This window comes from Crocodylus siamensis, chromosome 1 (genome assembly GCF_052110815.1).
Source record: "Crocodylus siamensis isolate JL-2025a chromosome 1, ASM5211081v1, whole genome shotgun sequence".
Lineage (NCBI taxonomy): Eukaryota > Metazoa > Chordata > Crocodylia > Crocodylidae > Crocodylus > Crocodylus siamensis.
The window spans coordinates 412,354,772-412,377,518 of record NC_143395.1 but is presented as its reverse complement, the minus strand read 5'-3'; the positions used below and the strand labels follow the sequence as shown (position 1 = coordinate 412,377,518).

The window sequence follows — 22,747 nt, the reverse complement described above, 5'->3', positions numbered from 1 at the left end:
GTTGCTATTCGATCCATTTAAAATGCCTAGAAAAACAACTTGTTATTGCAGAATAGAGCATGAAGCTGTAGTATAATGTACTGTACGATGAAAGGCTCCATGTTTTGGTCCCTTTAGAAAATGAGGGGTATAAGAACATTACTGAAGCAATATTTAGATGAAAGGGCCCTTTATTTGTCCGATTTAATCCTCTGTCCTGTGCCAGGCAATGCGGCATTTGAAGAAAGGGATCTAACATAACAGTGAGATGGCCTTTTAACTTAAGAATTTGACAGCATGCTTATTTTGATTTACAACAGTATGCCCTTCAATAAAGGTCAGGGGTGAATGCAAGATAATCCCAGGTTCACATACAAATACTTGCTTTTCACCGGTGCACAAATAAAACACCATATAACCAAAGCTCTCTCACATCAAAAAGCCTACAAAGGATGGAGGACGGGATTCACCGCCAAGGAGGATTATTCTGCACTGGTCCGGTCCTGCAGGGAGCAAACCAGGAAAGCCAGGGCTGCAACTGAACTCCAACTAGCTTCAGGCATCAAGGACAACAAAAAGTCCTTTTTCAGATATGTGGGGAGCCGGACGAAAAGCAAGGGCAACGTTGGACCCCTGCTAAACCAGATGGGGCATCTGACAACTGACGCCCAGGAAAAAGCCAACCTATTAAATAGGTACTTTGCGTCAGTCTTTCATCAGTCCCATGGGACGCCCATGCCTGCTATGGGACAGGGAGATCCGGGTGATGGGGATTCCCTACCCTCCATCAATGCTGACCTCGTGAAGGAACATCTCGAGAAGCTGGATACCTTCAAGTCAGCCGGCCCTGACAATCTGCACCCCAGGGTACTCAAGGAGCTGGCGAGCGTCATAGCCCAGCCCCTGGCACGGATCTTTGAAAACTCCTGGCGCTCTGGTGCAGTGCCCGAAGACTGGAAGAAGGCCAATGTGGTGCCGATCTTCAAGAAAGGGAGGAGAGTGGATCCGGCTAACTACAGGCCCATTAGCCTGACTTCTATCCTGGGGAAGATCTTAGAAAAGTTTATTAAGGAGGCCATCCTTGAGGGACTGGCCCAGGCTAACATCCTAAGGGACAGCCAGCACGGGTTTGTTGCGGGTAGGTCTTGTTTGACCAATCTCATTTCCTTCTATGACCAGGTGACCTATCACCTGGACGAGGGAGAAGAGATTGATGTCATATATCTTGACTTCAAAAAAACTTTTGATCTGGTATCCCATGATCACCTCTTGGCCAAACTGGCCAGTTGTGGCCTTGGCTCCACCACGATCCGCTGGCTGGGAAATTGGCTCCATGGTCGGACCCAGAGGGTTGTAATTGATGGCAGTCACTCATCGTGGTGGCCTGTGACCAGTGGGGTCCCTCAAGGCTCTGTCCTTGGACCCATACTGTTCAACATCTTCATTAATCATGTGGACACTGGAGTCAGGAGTGGACTGGCCAAGTTCGCCGATGACACCAAACTTTGGGGCAAAGCATCCACGCCAGAAGATAGGCGGGTGATCCAGGCTGACCTGGACAAGCTCAGCAAATGGGCGGATGAGAACCTCATGGTGTTTAACACCGAAAAATGCAAGGCTCTTCACCTTGGGAGGAAAAACCTGCAGCATCCTTATAGGCTCGGCAGCGCTACGTTGGATAGCACTACAGAAGAAAGAGACTTGGGGGTCATCATTGACCACAAGATGAACATGAGCCTGCAATGCGATGCTGCAGCTAGTAAAGCGACCAAAACGCTGGCTTGCATCCATAGATGCTTCTCGAGCAAATCCCGGGACGTCTTTCTCTCCTTGTACTCAGCCTTGGTGAGGCCACAGCTGGAGTACTGCGTCCAGTTTTGGGCTCCACAATTCAAAAAGGATGTGGAGAAGCTTGAGAGAGTCCAGAGGAGAGCCACGCGCATGATCAGAGGTCAGGAAAACAGATCTTACGATGACAGGCTGAGAGCCATGGGACTCTTTAGCCTGGAAAAGCGCAGGCTCAGGGGTGATCTGATGGCCACCTATAAGTTTATCAGGGGTGACCACCAGGATCTGGGGGAACGTCTGTTCACCAGAGCGCCCCAAGGGATGACGAGGTCGAACGGTCACAAACTCCTGCAAGACCGTTTCAGGCTGGACATAAGGAAGAATTTCTTTACTGTCCGAGCCCCCAAGGTCTGGAGCAGTCTGCCAGCGGAGGTGGTTCAAGCACCTACATTGAACACCTTCAAGAGTCAATTGGATGCTTATCTTGCTGGGATCCTATGACCCCAGCTGACTTCCTGCCCTTTGGGCAGGGGGCTGGACTCGATGATCTCCCGAGGTCCCGTCCATCCCTCATGTCTATGAAATCTATGAAAATCACCCTTGCGCCCTTTCGGCAACTCCTCAAGCAAATGCCAGAGACAATACAACAGCCTCTGGCTGCCAAGATGAGCTCTACTTCTCTCCCAACAGCATGGGCAACATGCCTGGGAGTGTTTCAAAGACATCCTAATAGGAAATTTAGGGATCAGTAGTGTTAGCATCTCAGCTGACCCTGACTGATCCGGCAGGCTATTGGAAAGGAGCATGTGCAAGTCAGGAGTCCAATTTCATCTATGGTATCTCGCATATCCACTGATCTCCAAGGATGGCATCCTAGTCCCACTAAAATCTACAGCAAAACCCTCACAAACTGCAATGGGATTGCAACTGCACTGCTTTTAGTGAGTTAAACTTAATAATAATAGCCTGAAGCAGATAAATCTAGTTTTTTCTGTGGGCAAACCAAGAGCATCCTAGCCAAGGTCACACAGCAAATATGCCTAGAACTCCATAAGAAGACACAAGGCTTTTGACTCCCAAGTTCATTCTCTTTATTCTGAGTTTTCAAGCACCTGGCTTATGGGCTGGACGCAGAACACACACATATTTTTATGGACAGGCCTGCATATTTCCATCCCACAGGAACTAGATTTTTGTTTAAACCAGCAGTTTCTGTTTTGCCACAGTTGCCAAGACTGCACTCACTGGGTACTGAGAGAGTTAAACTCACTGGGTGCTGTCTTTCCAAACCTGGCCAGAGTTAATTCAATCAGCAGGCAAACAGACTTGGTTAAATCACTGCAGTATGGATGAAGCATATTTACATCAACAGAACCAGATCCACACTCGAGAGGTTGCAGCGATTTAACACTGTTGGGTCAATCTTCTGATTAAGATGTGGGTATACAAAAATATAATGCAGAGTAAAAGGGGGTGAGGAGATCTCATATATTAGCTGTTCCATGACAACTGCCCATGAGCATGCTCTCAGCCCAGTGACAGGAAGCTAAACCACTACCTTACCCCTTTTGTTTCACTGAGTATTAAGTTGCTATGGAATAGCTCCTGCTTACCAAAGGTAAGAGCTTGCACACAGCGAGCTCCTGCAGAGCTGCAGGGGAACGGTAAATCCTCATCCCTTTTATTCCATGGTATATTGTTCATGGGCTCACACCCACCAGCTGCCTGACTGCAAGAAAAATTAGTGTAGAGATGAGCCCTGGCACCAGACAAGCTGTGGTTCTGGTAGGTGTGAATGCGCACCTTCCTTACCAATCAAACTGGGATGTTAACGCTGAAACCTACTGACAGCACTAGAAAAAGAAGGATTGACAACCCATGGCCCATGGACTCAATCTGGTCTGGGAAGAGGTCTGACCTGGCCTGCGAAGGTCTGGTCTATCATGGAGGATGAGTGGCACAGACCTGTGTTGTGCTGCCCATCCCCTCCACAGTGCTCCCCTTTACTGTGGAGCCTGTGAACCAGGCACCTGGTTATTCTGGTAAATTGCTGCATGGGAGGAGATGCAAAGGGAAGGAAAGAGGTGACACAGAGAGGCAAAGGAAGGGGAGAACAAAAAGAAATGCAAGATCAGGAAAAAAATGAGCAGAAGCAGGCTTTGCAACTGGGAGATGCTGGATGGGACCAGAGGATTTAAAATAAATACCACCACCACTTAGTCTTTGTGGACCTTCCTACTGAGCCAGTGGGTACCTTATGATGGATGGAGAGAAGCATGCTTTAATTTATATCCTGCCCCTCAGAACAGAATTCAAAAGGATCCAGCCCTATCCAAAAAACTGGAGTTGGACTTTCCATCAGCAACACTGATCACCTGGGTGCTTAGCAATCCCATGCCAGATGCAAAATACATAACATGCCCATCAAACAGAGGCTCTGACCAAGATTCATGGCACTGCCATAAAGCAACAGATGAGATTACCATCTTTTCTTACCCAGCCATCACTTCCAGATGGAGCTGTCCAGAGACCGTCAGGAAAGCAGGAACTTTGAAGAAATGGGACTCCCCTTCATGTTCCTTTACTTTATTTGCTGTCTGTAAAATCAGGCACGCACAACAGACATTGATTGTCAAGTGTTAGTTAAGGAACATACCTCCTGCTTCACTATTTACCACCTCTCACCTCCCCAGGAACCTTAATCCAAGTGAAGATAAGGATAAGATCCAACAGTACAAGGTATACACTTATGCTCCATGGACCTATGTACACTGGGAGCGTCTTCTGGCAAGGTCTGGCTCCTTGTCCTGGGCATGACAGAAAGCTGCACCTTGTTGGGGCAGGATGGCCTCCTGGGAACTGCCCGTGGTGGGCCAGTTCCCCAGAAATGCCAGGCCAGTTGCCTCTCCAGTGAAAGGTTAGTATGGGGTGCCTTATAACCTCAGCCCCTACATCCCTGGTGGGTATTGAGATGCAGCAGGGGAAGCCCAGACTCACAGGAAATCAGGTGGAAGGACCTGGACCTGCACCCAGGCTCACTGTAAGCATGAGGCTGCAATAGGGAGCTGGGAGCGGGGCTCCAGCAGGATGGGGCCCTGAGCCTTGGGGAGCTATTAGCAAAGCTCCCGGGCAAATGGATAAGGGGTTGTAGCCCAGGGGGACAGGGCTGATCCCACAGTGTGGGCTTGGAGGCTGGAGTTTGAATGAAAAGAGCCCAGTATCAGGGCACTGGGACCACAAGCTCCGCTGGGGAGCGAGAGTCCCATGTGAAACTGCAGAGCTTGGATCCCAGCCTGAGCCACTGGAGAAACATCTGCGAGGCATGGGACATGGTAAGGGATGCTCAGAGCCATGTGTAACACCCTTGTCACCAGGGCAAGTAAATGGGCAGCTTCCTGCCTTAGCAACACAGATTCATAGATTGTAAGGCTGGAAGGGACCTCAGAAGATCATCAGGTGCAGCCCCCTGCACCAAGCAGGAAAGGCAACTGGGGGTCAGGTGACCTCAGCGAGGTGTCCGTCCAGTCTCCTCTTAAAGATTTCCAGGGTAGGTGACTGCACCACCTCTGGAAGGAGCTTATTCCACAGTCTGGACACCCTGACTGTTCACTTCAAGCCTACAGGCCTAGAAGTGAATCAGAGCCTCAGAAGTTTGCCCTGAGTCTATGTAAATGGTCGTGCAATTTACAGGAGTCAGCACACGAGCGTACAACTTATGTTTGGAGAGGATCAAACAGCTGGGCTATAGCAGGAGAGCCAACAGCCAGCTGGACCACAACTGGGGAGAAAGCACAGGGAGGATAAAGCACTCTTCCTATTTTACGAAGGAAGAAGCTCTCTCATAAAGAAGAGTCAGCCTAGGTTTCAGTAACAACCTCTAATACTGAGCACTCAGATTGTCCAAACTGGGGCTTTGAAGATGAGCATACACAACTACTTCAAGCTGTGGCTTCTCACAACCACTCAGGGGCTGGGGAAGGGAGGAAAAATAGTCCTTTATTTTTAAGGTGTGGACAGAGGCATGCAAAATTAAAAGACAGCATTGAAAACCTCAGTGCCACCAAAAGGTAGACAGAGGAACAAAGCCAGATTATCTCAGCCACTCTCACTAGCCCATTCTTCCATAAAAAGATAAAAGAAGGGAAAAAAAATCTAAGTATTTCTTCTGTTAGAGCATTTTTGGCTTCACACAGCATTGTTCTTGAAACGCCAGGGAGTGTTTTCCATCCACGGCAGGTACCTCAAGTTTAATAAAGGCTTTTTAAATTAGTGTTATTTTCCTTTCACAGACAGAAATATTTGTTTCCATTACACACAAGATCTACAAAAACCTGAGGGGGAAAAAAAAGGGGGAATGGAATATTTTGTCAAGTCTTCATTGTTATTCTAGCTTTGGAAAAAAAAAAAAAGGCAACAATATGAAATTGGAAACCTCACAGATTAAACATTACACAGAGACTGAGAAACAATTGCCCTTTCATTCCAGTTTTCGCACATCTTTTCAGGTCAATGGACATTTTGTAACACAAAAATCACTCTGAAAGATTTAAGCTGGTTTGGTGGTTTGATGCTGCAAAAGCAAAAAGAAGAAAGCCTTTTAAGACAGGACCATAGATAATTTTTTATTTAGGCATGAAATTAAAAATAAAATAAAAGCTGGTGGATATTGCTTTAATGAATAGCTTTGTACCATGACCAAATGCATCCTTTTTAAAATTAGCTTGTATTTTAAACATATTGTTTCCTTTATGTCATGCAATAGATATAAAAGACTGTATTTGCCAATAGTCTTCAAATACATGAAGGGGAGCGATTAAGATGATTACAATAGACTAGACTGTGTCCACAGGGGACAGGACAAATAGCAACAATCCTAAATTACAAGGGACATTTAGGGTGGATATTAGGATCATCTTTCTTGCTATGAGGGTGATTCAACTCTGGAACAGGTTACCCAGACTGTGGAGTCTCCATCCTGAAAGTTTTAAGAGCAGGATAGAAAGACACATGACGGGGATGGAGCCTGCCTTGACCAGAGGCAGGACAACATCATCAGGGCCCTGCCAGCACAGTTTTTCTATGATTCTAACTTAATTTGTTTTCTGGGGAGAGATCAGGCTTCCCTTCCAGTTTCTAGTTGATTATGTCCGTATCCATGTTAACGCCCACCCCCTAAAAACCAAACCCACAACGGTTTCCCATTAGTACCTCCAGTAAAGATCCTCTCCTTTACCTCCTTCCTTGATTTTAATTATGCCCCATCACTAGATTTCCTCTTCTTTCTTTTTTTTTAATGAAAAAAATACACAGAAGATGTTATATGTCCTAATGATTTGCAATAGTGAAGCCTGGACTTGATGCCATTCCTCCATCCCCAGCAGGAGGTTAGCTTCCTTATAAGTCAACAAAGCATGTTCCTTTCTGCAATGCAGTATGCCTCCCCGGTCCTTTTGGGCAAGACATGAATGTCCCAGTTGCTTGGGACTATTTTTGATCCTAAAGGGCTTTCTAAAAGGTAACGGCAACAGCTAATTTCCACCCTGCGGGGAGACATTTTGCTACACCTCAGATTTCTCCTGCAGGGGAACGTGGCCTTCTATGCCCTCTGGATGAAACTGTACCAAATGGTGCACTGCAACACTACTACTGCTCCTATGCTTTTTCCCCCAGGGATGACTGCTGTACCTACTGACACCTGAATTCAGATGTAGGGGAAACTCAAACTCAGACCTTGACAGATGAAGACGAGAAGAACAGAATCTGGTGTCAGTGGTGACCTCATTGTCTACAGGAACGAGCCAGGAGTCCATTTAACTTCACTTAGGTGCTTAAATCAGTGGACTGTTTTTCAGAGGACTGGGACAATCAGAGCACGCCCCTCCTCCCCCGTGCTCTGGAAAGATGTTATTTGGGAGCAGGGTTTGGAGGGAAGAAATTCAGGACGGTTACCTTGGTGCTAAAAATAAATTTAGGTGCCTAGGTTTACATACCAGGCTGCATGCGAGGCCCCTAGCTCTGCCCAATGATGCCATGGGACCCGTCGCAGTCTTATTTCTCAACCTGCACCATGGAAGGAACTGCTGCTTCCCAGGGAAGCTGCTAAAGCTATGCACATTTATGTGTCGAGAGTGTTTGCTATTCTTCAAGTCTCCGTTTCTCTCATTAGCTTGGAGTGCTCTTCCCAAAGCCCTGCTGTTCGTGTTTAAAGAGTGGTGAAGTCTGCATCTCCCTTCTTCTAGCAAAGGACAGTTGACCTCCACCTAGGCCTGGTTTCTGGGTGAGAAACTCAGCTGAAGCAAATCAAGAGACCTATCACTGAGGACCCACCCTTTTGCTCTAGTGTATTCGCTGTTCCAATAGATGGATGATGCAGAATCGGGGCCCTTAATAGTTTCTCCCAAGAAACCTGGAGCATTATATTCAAGAACACAAAGAATAACACTGCCAAGCAAATCAATGCTTTCATTTCTAATCTCTCTCCAAATGAGCCCTTGGACACCAGGGTGATGGGCACAGCATGCAAACGCAACCAGAACTGCAGGAGCCCTGTGCACCATGCTTGAGCTACCCATTTCCTTAATGGACCCAAATCTTCCCTCCTTGCTCCCCAGATCCTTTAGGACAGGGACGGGCCAATTCCAGCTGGCAGGCCAAATGCGGCTCATGGTGGGGCTATGGTATCCAGCCTGTTGGGCTCTCTCCAGGTTGGGAAATTTGGCAGTGGGGGACAGGTGGCAATTAATATTGCCACCCTCCTCATCTGCCAAATACTCAAACTCCAAGCCCCACAAGATAAGATGGGGCCACACCATGCCCCCACTCTCCCCGCCACACCTGGATCAGGACTGGGCCATCCATACCCCACCCCGCCCCCGCAGCTGAATCAGGGGTGGGCCACACCCTCTTCCCTCCAACCCTGGCCTCCCCAGCTGTATCAGGACCAGGCCATACCCCCTCCCCACTGTGGAGCTTGGCTGCCCCCCACTCCCCTCCATACAGCTGGATGGGGCTCCACTATGACCAGCCTGGGTGACAGATCGGGACCACCCACCAGATCTGGCCAGCAGACCAACTGGGCACTGCCCGTCTCGCCTGCCAGCCAAAAAGTCTGTGCACTGCTACCTTGACTCGAATAAAGAGAACCTGGTGCAGAGTTTGGCATCAGGATGCAAGACGAAAAAGAGCAGAGAAAACAGCAGCTGATCCACATGGGTGGGATATTGCTTGGTAAGCTTAGGTGTGAATTTACTCCAGCTTCTCTACACAAAGCCCCCTGCATTGGGCTACTCCTAGTGTGCAGTAAGAGTGGCCCTGTGCAAGGCAGCTGACTCCGCTTGCACTTTGTACGCACTAAATGTGTCCACCCAGGTGGTTTGTGCGCTGTAGCTAGCACACTGCAAATCCACACCCCTGCTGGCTGCACAGCCCTGAATGCAGTGTTTGGGGAAAGACAGGAAAGCCAGCCAGACAGTTCACACAGGATCCAGTCACCTCCACGGTCTGAGAGCTGGTTTATTTAGAGAGCTTTCACCTCATTTTCCCTTTCTTTTTGTTTTCTACCCCAAATTGAACTACAATTAAGGGAGGTGGTGGGGAAGGAGATGCAACAGGAAGAGACTGGAGGAAGGGGGTGGGGAAAGGACACAAGATGCCAAACAAGAGGTTGACAGGTCTTAAAGGGACACGACTCCCAAGAGCAAGGAGATGTCAAGCTGCATTTGGCTGGTAGGGGATTCTGCCAAGTGCTGCTGCCTAAAGTCCTTCACACAGCAGCATGGCGGGGTGGGGGGCAAAGAGATATGCAACTGCTAGGAAAGGCTAAACCAGGAATAGGAAGATGACAACACTGTGTGAGGGCTGTTATATTCCCAGCCTAAAACCCAAACCTGAAATGCCAAATCTCCCGGTGCTTCTGTAGCCATCAGATGGACTTTTATTCCTCTTCCAAATCCAAAATTCCAGGGGTAACCACTTGTTTCCTTTCAAGTTCTCCCTATTGCCTAGACACCAAAAGGGGAAAAAGTCTTTGCTAACCAGCCTCTTAGCTTTGAGCATATGATAGAAGTCAGCATCAAAGGGTAGGGCTGCGCGAAACAGCACCGTTTTGTTTTGACTTCTGTTTCGCCGTTTCAAAGGGACAACGCTTCGTTCTGTTGTCATTTCAAAAGCGCTGTTCTGTTTCATTTCGTCAAAACTGTTTTGATGCTGGTTCGACCTTTCGCCCATAGGCTATAATGGGGAATCATGAAAACGCCTATAACTTTGTCATTTCTTGCCCAATTTGGATGGTAGCCCCTTCTGAGGGCATGAAGCCTGCCAAGTTTCAAGGAGACAGGTGCAGGGGTTTCTGGAAAACTGTGCCCCAAGTTGCTGACAAGCAAGACTCGTGTCATTTGCTGGCAGCGGCAGCCTCCACCTCCTGTCATCCCACATGCAGATCTGGGGGCCCGCACCCCCAGGAGGGCTGCGCTGGACTCCTCCCAGGGGGGTGTAGGTCCCCGGATCTGCGCTCAGGATGAAAGGAGGCTCCTGCTGCCGCCTGGGACCTGCAAAGGCCGGGGAGAGCCAGGGCTGCGCTCCAAGCAGCTCTACCAGCCCAACGGAGCTCAGCCCAGCGGCGGGAGGCAGGGCAGAGCCAGTGGCCAGGGCTGCGCTCCAAGCGGCTCCACCACTGACTTTCCCGCCACTGGGCTGAGCTCCACGGGGCTGGTGGAGCTGCTTGGAGTATAGCCCTGGCTCTCCCCCACCACCAGCCCGCTTCGAAACTTGAAAATTTTCAAAACTTTTGAAACATTTTGAACGCCTTCATTTTGTTTTGAATCTGTTTCAAAGCCTTTTGTTTCGTTTCGATTTCGCTGTTTCGAGCTCAAAACGTGTCGGAACAGCTTCGAAATGCAATGCCCATCGAAATTTTGAACAGTCCTAATTTTTATCCTAATTCTAAACACAGGAACAACTGGATTTAGTACCTGTTTTGTTCTTCTCCCTCTCGAGTGTCTAATGACTTAAGTGGCTCCTTTTGGTGTCCGCCTTGTATTTATGTTTATTCTGCTGGATTTGCTCCTGGACAGATTAATCTGCTTGATTCTGCATTTTACGTCAGAAGAGAACAGAGGGGAAAACTTGTACAGGATCTACAACAGACACTGCTCAGTTTGCTTATGGCAATCCCGCTATTTAGCAAGAGGGAGAACCTTGCCCTACCCCATCGTGGCCCATCTATCAGTGCGTAGAACTGTACTGCACTCAGGTATTTTGACCCTAACCAGCACGAGGCCTTTTACTAAAAAAGCGGCATGATTCCCAGCTCTGAACCTCTGCACCTCAAGGCCTGACTGAGCTATATTCTGCTGTGTCTCCCCTGTTGCATTTGCCTCAGCTTTGAGAGCACCTCATTGACACCAGCTAGATTTGCTGGCACAGAGAGGTAAGCAGAGACTGCTCGATTGCAATCAAGCAGGATTTTGGAAATCAAGAATAGGACAGCCCAAGAAGTGCTGTGGGCCACACCCCGTTCCACCCTTTGTTGATTCAACCACATCCTCCACCTTCACAAAAATCCACCCCATGTTAACCAAAGAATCGAGTTCTCTGGTATCACTTCACAGTTGCACTGTCCATGTGACAGCTCAGTAAGTGATGAGAAGAGAAACATCTGATTGATGACTGCTGCATTTAAACCCAATTTCTCCCCAAAATTATGTTCTTCTTTAGTGTCAACAGGAGTTATTCGAAGATGGCCTGAAGGAACAGTGAGCTAACAGTTATGTTGGTTGAAGGATTCTTCCCTTTCTATGCTAGAAGTGTTGTAGGGTTGTTATAGGCAAGATGGACCATGGAATATGTGAGGGGCAGGATTTATTTAGTAGTATCTTTTACTGGGCCAACTTTTTAGATGACAGTGGTGTTGGAGTAGCTTATAGACACAACATATCTTTCTTCAGATCTGTGAAGAAGCACTGTGTGCCCACAAGCTTGTCCAACACCTCTCCCACCTACAAAGCTTATCCACTAAAAGTTATCAAACTATATCCAGCTTCTCTCACGGTAAGTTAGGACGTCAGCTTCCTGGGAGACCTCTATATAACAGCTACTTCCTGATGGAGCAATACGAAAACAGCATGTAATCCTTGACCAGGTTCTTGACATGAGCAGTGCACAGATCAGTGATGTGGTTTACAGTAAACTAGGCCTATTTAGAAGTAAGAGAAAAAACTGCAACATATACAGAATTGTAGGTGGCACCTGCCTAACATCCTCCCTGTAAAGTTGGTTTTAACTAGCTCAGGTAAGCTCCCTCATTATCCCAACCCACAGTTACATAGGGCATGAATTATCCCAAATGTACCAGAATCCTACAACAGTTTCTTAAACAGTTTGCTCAATGGGAAAGGAAAGGATCCATATGCCCAGTCCCAGCATGAGAACAGCCCACCCTGCGCTGCACACAGCATCATCAGCTTGCACAAAGCCAAACAAAGACCAGGAGAAAATTGCACATATAAACAAATGCAAAGACTGCTGGATTATAAAGCTCTACATACCAAGGGCCACATGGCTCTGTCCCTCATTTTAAAAGCAGGATGTTATTTTTCCATCTCTCTTCTAATTACATGCCAAAGTCTCTCTTCTCTCCCTGCCCTCCCTCAGAACTACACAGGCCCGGGCAGCCTCGTTATTCAGAAGATTAAAGCTGCCTGTCAGAGGAAGAGAGATGCAGGTGAGCATCAGGGGCAGAAGGAGCCTTGAGCAGAGTCCTGCCACCATGTATCCAGCCACAGCTCCGGTATTTCTTGCGTTCCCCTCCCGGGAGAAGAGTGACACTGGCAGGACTGTGACAGCAGAGAAACTAATCCGCGTCTTGTCTATTTTGCATTGCCTATGACTTGAAGACCATAATGGACACCAGATGGTTTATAGGCACAAGCAGCTTCAGGAAGCAACAGGTGCGCTGATTTATAGCAGAGACATATTTAGAACAGGGATGCTCAATCTTCGGCTTGCAGGCCAAATCCAGGCTGCAACCCTGTGTCCTCTGGCCTGCAGTGCTTCTCATAGGTCCAGTAATTTGGTGGTAGGAAGGCAGTGGCACTTCCAGGCCCATGGGGAGCCCCAAGCCCTATGCACTGGATTTTATTGCACACAGCTGTGCAAGGGCAGCACTGGATCCCAGGGCCCAATCCCAGCACACAGGTGCTGGAGGAAGCAGTACCAGGCCCAGGGGGACCAAGCCTGGCATGACAGGGGAAGAGGGGCCAAGAAGCACTGCCAGGCCCCAGGGCCCAATCCTGACACACAGGGCTTGATTCAGCCTGAAGACCAGCCCTGACCCACTCCTCCAGCCGACAGGATCAAAAGGTTGAACAGCACTAACTTAGACTACAACCATTAAAAAAAATTAAGACCTGGGATTTTTGTGGGTCTTTTTCTTTCAAAGAAAGAGTCTGTTCTGAAGATAGATGGGAAACCTTTAACATCCATCTTTTCCTATTGGGGCCCATCTCAATAATATCTGAGGAGCAGTCAGAAATAAGAAGGACACGCATCCCCCACACCCCAATGCAAGAGGCAAAGTAAGGGCTAGTTCAAGTGACAGGGCAGAAGAGTAGGCATGTGACTCTGAGGCAGCTAACAGCCATGGAAAAGCTTGGGTAAAAAGGCAGATCTTGTGTAGCCCCCAGTGCGGGCAGGCTGAGATCCTCTGTAGGGATGGAGTGTTATTGTAGCTGCGACAGTCCAGGAAACATGCGAGAAGCAAGAGGTTTTGGTGGTATATTTTGGTGGACCAACAGTACAGTTGGGAGAGATGTTAGACAAGCTTTTGGACACAAAGTGCCCTTCTTCAGCATCCTTTCCAGTGAAGTACTCCAATAAAAGATCTCTCCCCAAAACCTTGCTTGTTGGGATGAGCAGTTTCGTTGTACAGTGAAATGGCTGGAGGGAGAGATGTGATCTCTGGTATCCAGAACCACTTCCATGAAGGGTTGAGGAAGATCTGGACAGAGACCTTGAAAGGGGATTTTGCATTATTAGAGAACCAGTGAAATCAGGATCAATTTCCTGCTTGCCAATGGTTAGCAGATACATGAAGCTCTGCAATTAAAGCACCATTCCTGCTATATGCATCATTTAACAGGATCCCATTTCACACTTGTACAACTCCTTTTGATCACAGATCTCATTTTACTTCACCAAGGTAGGCATCATAAGTAACTCATTCTGCAAACGCCCTCAGGCAACACCCCAAAACAAAACCCAGAGTGCATGGCTCTCAGCCCCACATCTCACCTGACAGTTTGCAGACTTGCAATCCCATACTCTTGCCACTCCAGCCAAGATCTGCACGAACGCTTCTGCAACTTAAACCATCTCCAAGGCAAACTCGCAGGACTTAATGCAATCAAGCGCAGGGGTGGATACAGCTTGTACAGATGACTCGGTACGCTGTACAACTGTAAGCTGTCTAATGTGTTTATCATCACATCTTAAGTCGCATGCAACAGCCAGAAGCAATTTTTTGTTTCTGCTGAGATGCTGCAATTCACTGGAACAGTTTGGCCTGGCTAGTCAAGTTTGCTGTCACAGCAAACAAAAAAGCTGGCCCATGTGCTGTTCTGAACTGGTCTGCGAGGGTGCTGTGGGTAGGTTTTTCCATCATGAAGAAGCAGTAGGCTGAGATTCCTGATATGCAGAGAGGAACCCAGACATGACAATGCAGGAGCAGCTGCAGATTACCTTGACAATGTTTTGCTTTGGGATGACTCACCAGCAAGGCTGCAGCCAATAAGCAGAAGCAGATGCTACTCTTCGTAGTGACAAATATAACAGGGGTTGATCGCATTGCTCACGACTGGGAAGGGGAAGGTTACTGAGAACTTGAAGAATATTGCAATCTGGCTAAAGAAATTCACATAGCAGTTTTTTCACTGGGGATGCGGCGGGCTTTGGCAGGTCCTAAAGCCAGAGTGACAATTTGTAGGTCTTTATGCTCTCTTTTGGCAACCCAGGTGAAAAAGCACAGCTCAGTCTAAGAGGACGGGAAGCTCTTAGAGAAGAATAAGAAGAAAAGAAAATAAATGAAAAAGGCAGCAGAAAAAAGGACCAGCAAAATATGCCCGTATGTCAGACGTCATTTTGTGGTTTGGAGGAGGATATGATCAGCTTGAAGATTCACAGGAGGAGCTGAAAGTAGTTTCAGGTGTTCTGCCTATCCCCGAGGGCTTTTCCCATCTTTTGTGCATTTCCACCCACATTTTCCTGTTTGTTACAGTTGCTCACCCTCCCCTCCTTGTGCCCTTTGTAAGTTTTTCCATACACCGGGGATAGAAAGAAAGAGATGAATGCACATAAGGCTGGTTAATGCAGAGAATTAACTCAAAAGATGAAATAGCTGCTTCATCTTTCAGTGGTTAGTGTGAGGATCATGATAAACTGCTGTAGATTAAAAATCCCTTTCAGAAGAACAGGGAAAATAGGATTTATAAGACCAAGTTCCTTTAGCAGCTACCAGTTACAGTAATTTTACAAGCACAACTTACCTTAATTTGGAAGAGCTCCCCACCACCTTCACAGTCATTTGATGTAATGACAGGAGTATGGATGTGCACATAGCCATTCTCCTGAAAGAGAGAGGACGTGGAAGGGTTGCCAATCCAGAAAATGTCAAATCAAAGGAGGATTTCAACAGGCACAAATCAGGATATGCCTACACCTGTCCAGAACCAACATCACACACACCATTTTAGGGCAGCACTGTTCATCTTCTGAATGGATGGGGAGCCACATGACCCCTGGACCACAAACAACATGGGCCACATGCAGCACTGTACAGACCCTGCCACTGAGCTGCATAGGAGGCCCCATGCCCCCAGGGTGCAAGCTCTCTGCGTCCTGCAAGTTGCACTCTGAAGCAATCTGTGGCATGGTTAAACATCAGCTAGATTTGTAAGCATCTGTATTTAATGCACGTTTTTTCATGCATGCATGCATTGTCTCTCTAGGGTAAATCCTGTCCCTGAAGAGGGATGCCGCTTGTGTTATTCTGTTGTAGAAGGAGGGTAACCAAGTCTCCATGCAGTCAGGCTTTTAAATAGAAGTCTGACTGTAAAGCAACTTTGAAAAATAAAGTAGCTTTGACCAGGCTGCAAAGCAAGGCAGTGGCAGAGCTGGGAGCAGAACACTCAATACCTCTGGACTGAAAATCCTAGAAAGACATATGTTTGGCTTGAAAGCTTCAGGCAACTCAGGTAACTGAGACTCCAGGAGCAGCACAGTTTGACTGTAAGCAGCAGGAACTGATCTTGTGCATCTCAGAGTTGCAGAAAAACGGGTCTTGAAAGGATCTCGGGGGGTCACTCTAGTCCAACCCTCTGCTCAAGGCAGGATCATCCCCGTCTAAACCACTCCAGCCAAATGCCTGTCTACCTCACACTGAAAAACCTTCCAGTGACAGCTTCTACGGCCTCTCTAGGTCATCTGTTCCAGGGCTGAACCACTATTGGCGTTCACAAATTCTTCCTAGTAGTTAACCTAAATCTCTGTGGTTGCAACGTAAGCCCATTACTTCTTGGTCTGAGCTCAGTGGACACAGAACTATTAACTCTTTATAACAACCTTTTCTGTATTTGAAGACTGACTCCGGCAGTGCCTGGCACAAAGGGAACACAGCTGTGATGGAGGCCTCCTGGCACTAACAATGCCCACACCATGCTACTGTTAGTGCTTTAGACAAATAAAAGGTACTAGGTTTCTTTAACAATATCAACATAGCCACCCTGAGGGAGGGAGCAGAAATGCCCCCTTGCTCCAGAGATAAGTCCTAGCTCTTAGCTGATGTGATGACAGCTCCGCAGCAGGGCCAGCCACGCTGTCTTAGGCGGGACCCCTGACCCCCAGAGCAGTGCTGGCAGATGCCCCATGTGTACCTGCAGTTATGGTGGCAAAATGATGCTTCACCACTACACCCAGCATTGCTGGTGGCAGGAGGAGGGGGAAGGGTTTGAATCCATCAGTACAAGATGCAGGCTTGCCAGCCTGGCAGAATTCATACTAGAAACACCCTCCTGGCATACTTTATCCCAGTTATGTGTGCTTAATAGAAAGAAAGCCTAATTTAGGGCAACTGCTACCATGATATTGCTATTTCATGTGGCAGATTGCCCCCCTGCTTGAAGAAGGACCCTGACAGTAGGGGTCATTACAGGAAGCCAGGAGTCCACCTGCCATGGAAAGGTCTGGGATGGTTCCCATTCTAAAGCCATGAAGCAGATGGTGAGGGGGGCAGCACAGACTCTAATGTGAACCTGCACCAGTTCAGAGTGGTGCACGGTAGACATTCATGCTGCAGTTGTCTCACTGTTCCTAGTAACACAGCCCTCAAGATGAGCAGGGATATTCATACGGCACTGATACTGGAATAGTCAAGAAAAGACTTAAAGACGGCATGGGACCATCAACTTTGTACCATGAAAATGCCCTACTTTTACTTTTGCATTCCTGTACATTGCAAATCTGGATTACAAATACCGCGTGAGAACTTCTTGTTTCTTTTAAAAAGAAACACTTCCCACGGTGTCAAAATTACATAGTGAGCATGTTAGATATTGCTACCCCCCCAATATTAAATCTGGGACCAAATCTGAATATACACCGTCTCCAAGAATCCCTTTAGATCTAGTTAAGCTTCTAAAATAAAAGCACAATTTAAAAAACATACTTTAAATCAGAATTTTAGAAATCCCACCCCACACATGCTCTTGCTCAGTGGTTCTCAAACATTTAGGACTTCTTTGCAGTTTGTTAGGCTGCTGGGTACCCCTACAACTGTGTTACAGGTAACAAAAGACTGCACTTTATATCACTATACCCACACTGCACCCTCTCCCACAGCCTGGGACATACGGAAAGCTGCTCTTATTTTTTTTCCTTCCCCTCTCTTTTCCCCATTTCTTTCCTCTCCTGCTGCATATCCCTAGTACTGCACATAAACTAGGTTAAGAAACACTGGCTTCCTTCAAACCAGAATTAATTCAGTGAAGTCATATGCACTCTAGTATGCAAATGCTCAGACTAGATTACACAGCCAGAAGAAATAATTGTAATAATATAACAATGGACACACACACTTCACATAGATTAGAATGAAAATATCTGAAAACTATTTGATGTAATAGCATTAGTTAGTTTGTCGGAATGTTATTCTTCCATTTCTAATTATTAGAGCACTTATCACTGTTCTTTATTACCTGTTTCAGGGTGAATTTTACTATCTCTATCTCTTTGCTAACATCTGAAATTAAAATGTTGTAGATACTGCCACCAAGTGGTCACACACAAGAACTGATTTAAATCAGATTAGGTATCCAGGTTGTAGCTGTATTGGTCTACAGGAAAAGGCAATCAGGACTCATAGTAGAGATGATATCTTTTATTAGACCAACGTTTTTGCAAAAAATAATTCTTGTAATTAAAGACTTTTTTTGCAAAAATCTTGTCAGTCTAATAAAAGATATCATTTCTACTATGAGTTTTGATTGCCTTAAATCAGATTCTACATTAACCATTCATACAATGTGGAAACCTGGGGCATTTTTACATGTGCAAGCACTGCAGCGCCGGGCATTTTGAAAACTGCCTGGTGCTGCGACACATCCAGTTGTATAAACTGGCAAAACGTGTGTGAGCACAAAGAAAATGGTGGCGTTGCACTTGTGAATAAAAACACCTCAGAAGTGCTTCAGTTCAAAAGAATTTCTACCGGGAGTGGCGATTGCCCTGCTTGGAACGTAACACCTGCACATGGCCTTGGTCACCTCAGTCTATGGGCAGATCCACCACGGGGGTGCGCCCTTAGAGGTGTGGCATCCACAGTGACAAATGCGCATTGCGCACAGAGCTGACGAAGTGGCTGCAGACCCTCAGATGCCAGTGGGGTCTCAGCAGCTCAGGCTGGGAGCTCCATGTGTGCTGTGAGCTCGGAGCTCACCAGGGCACAGTCTGCCCAGAGTGCCTGCTTTGAAGCAACTCCAGATGCTGCTGCTCTGTGCTCCTCTACCCCTTTTTCCCTTCCCAAATTCAGCACTAGAGAAAGGAGGAGACTGGAGGAGCAGCTGCGGTGCTGAGTCTTCAGACCCGAGTGCGAGCAGGGGTTGCACGTTGCTAGCTGCTCCTCCCCTTCCCTCCCCTTTTGCTGAATTCAAGGGAGAGTGAAGAGCAGCAGGCTCCGAAGCTGCTAGAAAGCAGCAGAGCTTGTGCCAACCAGCGGTGAGCTCACAGAGCTCATGACACATGCAGAGCTCCCAGCAAGAGCTGTGCCAAAGTGCCAGTGAGCTCCAAATACTCACTGTGCATGCAGGGAGCAATCGAAAGCGAGGGCAACCATGCCACCAGACAACCTCTGGATCTGCCCCTCCCTAAACATGAGGCATGGAACACCAAGGATCCCTGAAGCTGGAAGTTCAAATCCCAGGAGATCTCCCCCATCCTTTTGCGATAATAAATTCAACAACAACTGGACCAGAGAAAGAAGTCTGTTTAAAGAAAGGGCTTTAAAAAGGAGAGGTGGTAACTTAAGAAGAGTTCAAGGGCACAGAGGGCCCTTTCCACTCTTTAAAGAAGTGGGGCTGATCAGAGGACAGGGTGAGGAATCAGGAACCAACTCATTCTGTCCTAAACACTGTTGGCAACTACATGTGCCTAACAGCCATATAATAAAAGAGGCATCTGCCAAATCTGGTGACCCCAGCTTCTGGGTGCCCAGGCAGAGACAACGACAGTTGTCTTCCAGAGGTGCCAAGCACTCACCATACAGTGGGAGGTCAGGTGAGGAAGCAAAGAATGGCATGTCCCAGCAAAACGGCACTGACTGCTAAGGAGGAACAACCAAAGAGCGTCCTTTGTTAGCACAGTGTTTAGCAATTTAACTGTCAGCTTTGCAAACTGCTCCTCTACCCAAGCTCACAGGGAAGCACAATGACACATCTCTGTTGGGCTGCAAAGTACCTCAGGGAGCGAGTGAAACGGCTACTTCTTACTCTTTCCATTTTCTGTTTTTAAATCAGCCTGTTGACTGCTCTCTTGAATCTTAGCTTGGTTTTCTAGGTTCAGAGTTGACCCAGAGACAAGCCAAATTTTTGATTATTAGCCAAAAGCTCCAGTTGAAGGCAACAGTATCACATACCAACCAGAAACCACAAGAATTAGTTTGTCATTTATTGAGATGGTTTCCATTCTCTTTGATGCAAGCTTCTGTCTACCCTGATGGTTACTGGATGGCAGATGTTAATGAGAAATGTGAGGTAGCTGCCATGTCATATGACAGCCTGTGGGTCAGGACATATCTAGCCTGCAACCTAGACAAGCAGTCAGTGCCAGCCAAAAAGCTACCTCCAGGTCCAGTCCAAGAAAGCAAGGAGTCTGCCCTCGCTAGCAGCTATACCCAGGCCTGGCTTCTGGGGTTACACAGAGAGATCTGAACCAAATTCAAACAAGACACTGGTGAGAGTCAAAGAGCAAATCAGGGACAAACTTGAAGACAGTCCTGACCCCACCTTTCCCTGGACACTACAGCATAATACTTCCTCCTCAACTCTAGCTATATCACACCACTGTCTATACAAACAGCAATGGAGACATAAGATCCAGAAGCAGTCACCTGGAAAAAGGAGTGGATTGCAGCAGTTGCTTCACTTCGTACCCTCAGGAGGGACCTCAGAGTGTTGGTCCTACACCGCAAGTGAGGGAACTGCCGGGTGTATTCCAGAGGGTGCTTCTCCCTTAGTTTGAAAGGGAACATCTAAGGAGAAGACAAGAAAGAGATGAGAAACCTCAAACAACTATAACTTAAGTGACAGCAAAAATTCAGGAGGGGACAAGTCAATCAGAGGAAAAATGGAATTTTTTTTGCTATTCTTTCTAGTTTATTCTTTTTTTTTTTGGATCTCCATGTAACCTCCAAATTAAGCCTAAGATGCAGGATGCTGGAAGCTCTACAGTAGCAATTTTCAGCTAGGGTGGTATGAGATCCTTTGCAGGGTGCTGTAGAGTGTCACTTAACATTAGCACTGTGGGGTGTGCAAACACCTGCATGAGATTCACAAGATAAACCCAGAGATTTCAAATAGAAATCCATAACGTCAAAACCCTTCTAACTTACCACGGGCTTCCTGAGTTCTCTGCAGCAGCAGAACTGCTTTAATATCTTTCCATAGTCAAGAAACAACTGAAAGCTAAGACCCACTGGTTTAGAGGAAGAGGATCAAGGGAATGGATCAGTTTAGATGCATGTCAGAGGTCAGGAAAACAGATCTTACGATGATAGGCTGAGAGACATGGGACTCTATAGCCTGGAAAAGCATAGGCTCAGGGGTGATCTGATGGCCACCTATAAGTTTATCAAGGGTGACCACCAGGATCTGGGGGAACGTGTGTTTACCAGAGCGTCCCAAGGGATGACAAGGTCGAACGGTCACAAACTCCTGCAAGACCGTTTCAGGCTGGACATAAGGAAGAATTTCTTTACTGTCCGAGCCCCCAAGGTCTGGAACAGTCTGCCAGCGGAGGTGGTTCAAGCACCTACATTGAACACCTTCAAGAGTCAATTGGATGCTTATCTTGCTGGGATCCTGTGACCCCAGCTGACTTCCTGCCCTTTGGGCAGGGGGCTGGACTTGATGATCTCCCGAGGTCCCTTCCAGCCCTCATGTCTATGAAATCTATGTTGCTTAAACACTCTTCCCCTTAACATTCACTCTGCCACTGGGATACAGGGCTACTTGCTATAGAGACAGTGGGCCTTGGCCCACCGGGAAACTACAAGCCTCACTCAGTGGTTAGAGGGAGGCCACTAAGTGTATAGCAACTAAATGGTTGGTCCAAAGGATTTAAAAAAAAAGTAAAAGGAGTGCAGGTCACAGGTTGATAACTAGGGCTTCCAGGGTGGAAGACACCAAGCAGAGAACACCAGCAACTGCCCACTGCCTTTTGAACACGTCTGAGGAGCCTGTGGATGCCATCCAGTGAAACTCCCCCTGGAGACCTACCTGCATGGATGAATGACAGAAAAGAGAGCTCCACAGTCACCTGGATTCCCCCTGCCCAATGCTTGTGAGATACTGAGCATGTCTACACATGCTATCAATGGGCCATAAAAAAATACAGCACAGTTTGCACGGGAATCAGCTGCTTCTGGGTGCAGCGTCTTCGCTTGCACCCAGGCACACATGAAGATGTTGCACCCGGGAGCAACTGATCCAGAGCAAGAAGTCTGGGGGATCAGCCCTGGGTGGTGGCGTCGGGGCTGGCTGGGGCATGAAGGTGCTACAGTGCAGGGCTAGCTGGCAGGGAGCCCCTACACTGTAGTACCCTTGTGCCCCAGGTAGCCCCAGTCACAGTCTACACGTGTCTGATTGCACACAAGAACTCCACCATAAGACAGTACTTGTCTTGGGCAGTACTATCCTATGGCGAAATTAATAAGCTTACTGCATCCTAACAGGGGTGCACACATACTCTGACACTTTACTGTAAAGCTAATTAGTAAACTCCATGTTGGCAGTAACAGAGCATGTTACGACAGAGGAGAGGGCAGCCTGGGATGAGCCCTCCACTGCTGAGTGGCAGACGGTCTCCCGCGCCAGGGCTATTAACCATGTTGCGGCACCAGTTCCTCCTGTCCATCTGGAGAACAGATATGAGGCCCTGGCAGCCCTGGAGGAGGAGGGAGCAGTGGAAGATTCCAGGGAGGAGACCTTGCGCACACAATGTCCTGTGCGGGCGGCGGGAGTCAAGAGGCCTAAGAGGAGGAAGCGTCGCGTCATCGTGATTGGTGACTCCATCCTGAGAGGTACGGAGGGCCCCATCTGTCGCCAGGATCCCTCAGCACGTGAGGTCTACTGCCTGCCCGGAGCGAAGATTCAGGATGTGAAGGGGATGCTCCAGTCCATCATCCAGCCCACCGATTATTACCCCATGGTCCTCGTCC

General features: G+C 47.7%; 1 protein-coding gene across 3 annotated transcripts in view; it reads right to left on the bottom strand.

The window, feature by feature from the left end:
* NARS2 (asparaginyl-tRNA synthetase 2, mitochondrial) overlaps window positions 1-22,747 on the bottom strand; it is a 77,976-nt gene that overhangs the window by 44,473 nt on the left and 10,756 nt on the right. For 2 of the 3 annotated variants that reach the window (XM_090030689.1, XM_090030691.1), the window contains exons 4-6: window positions 20,420-20,560; window positions 15,306-15,386; window positions 4,264-4,364 (exon numbers count right to left, since the gene is read on the bottom strand). In XM_090030689.1, the coding sequence (XP_089886815.1) occupies window positions 4,264-4,364; window positions 15,306-15,386; window positions 20,420-20,560 (323 nt within the window). The remainder of the gene's footprint in view (window positions 1-4,263; window positions 4,365-15,305; window positions 15,387-20,419; window positions 20,561-22,747) is intronic. The other variant, XM_090030692.1, reaches the window with a different exon arrangement.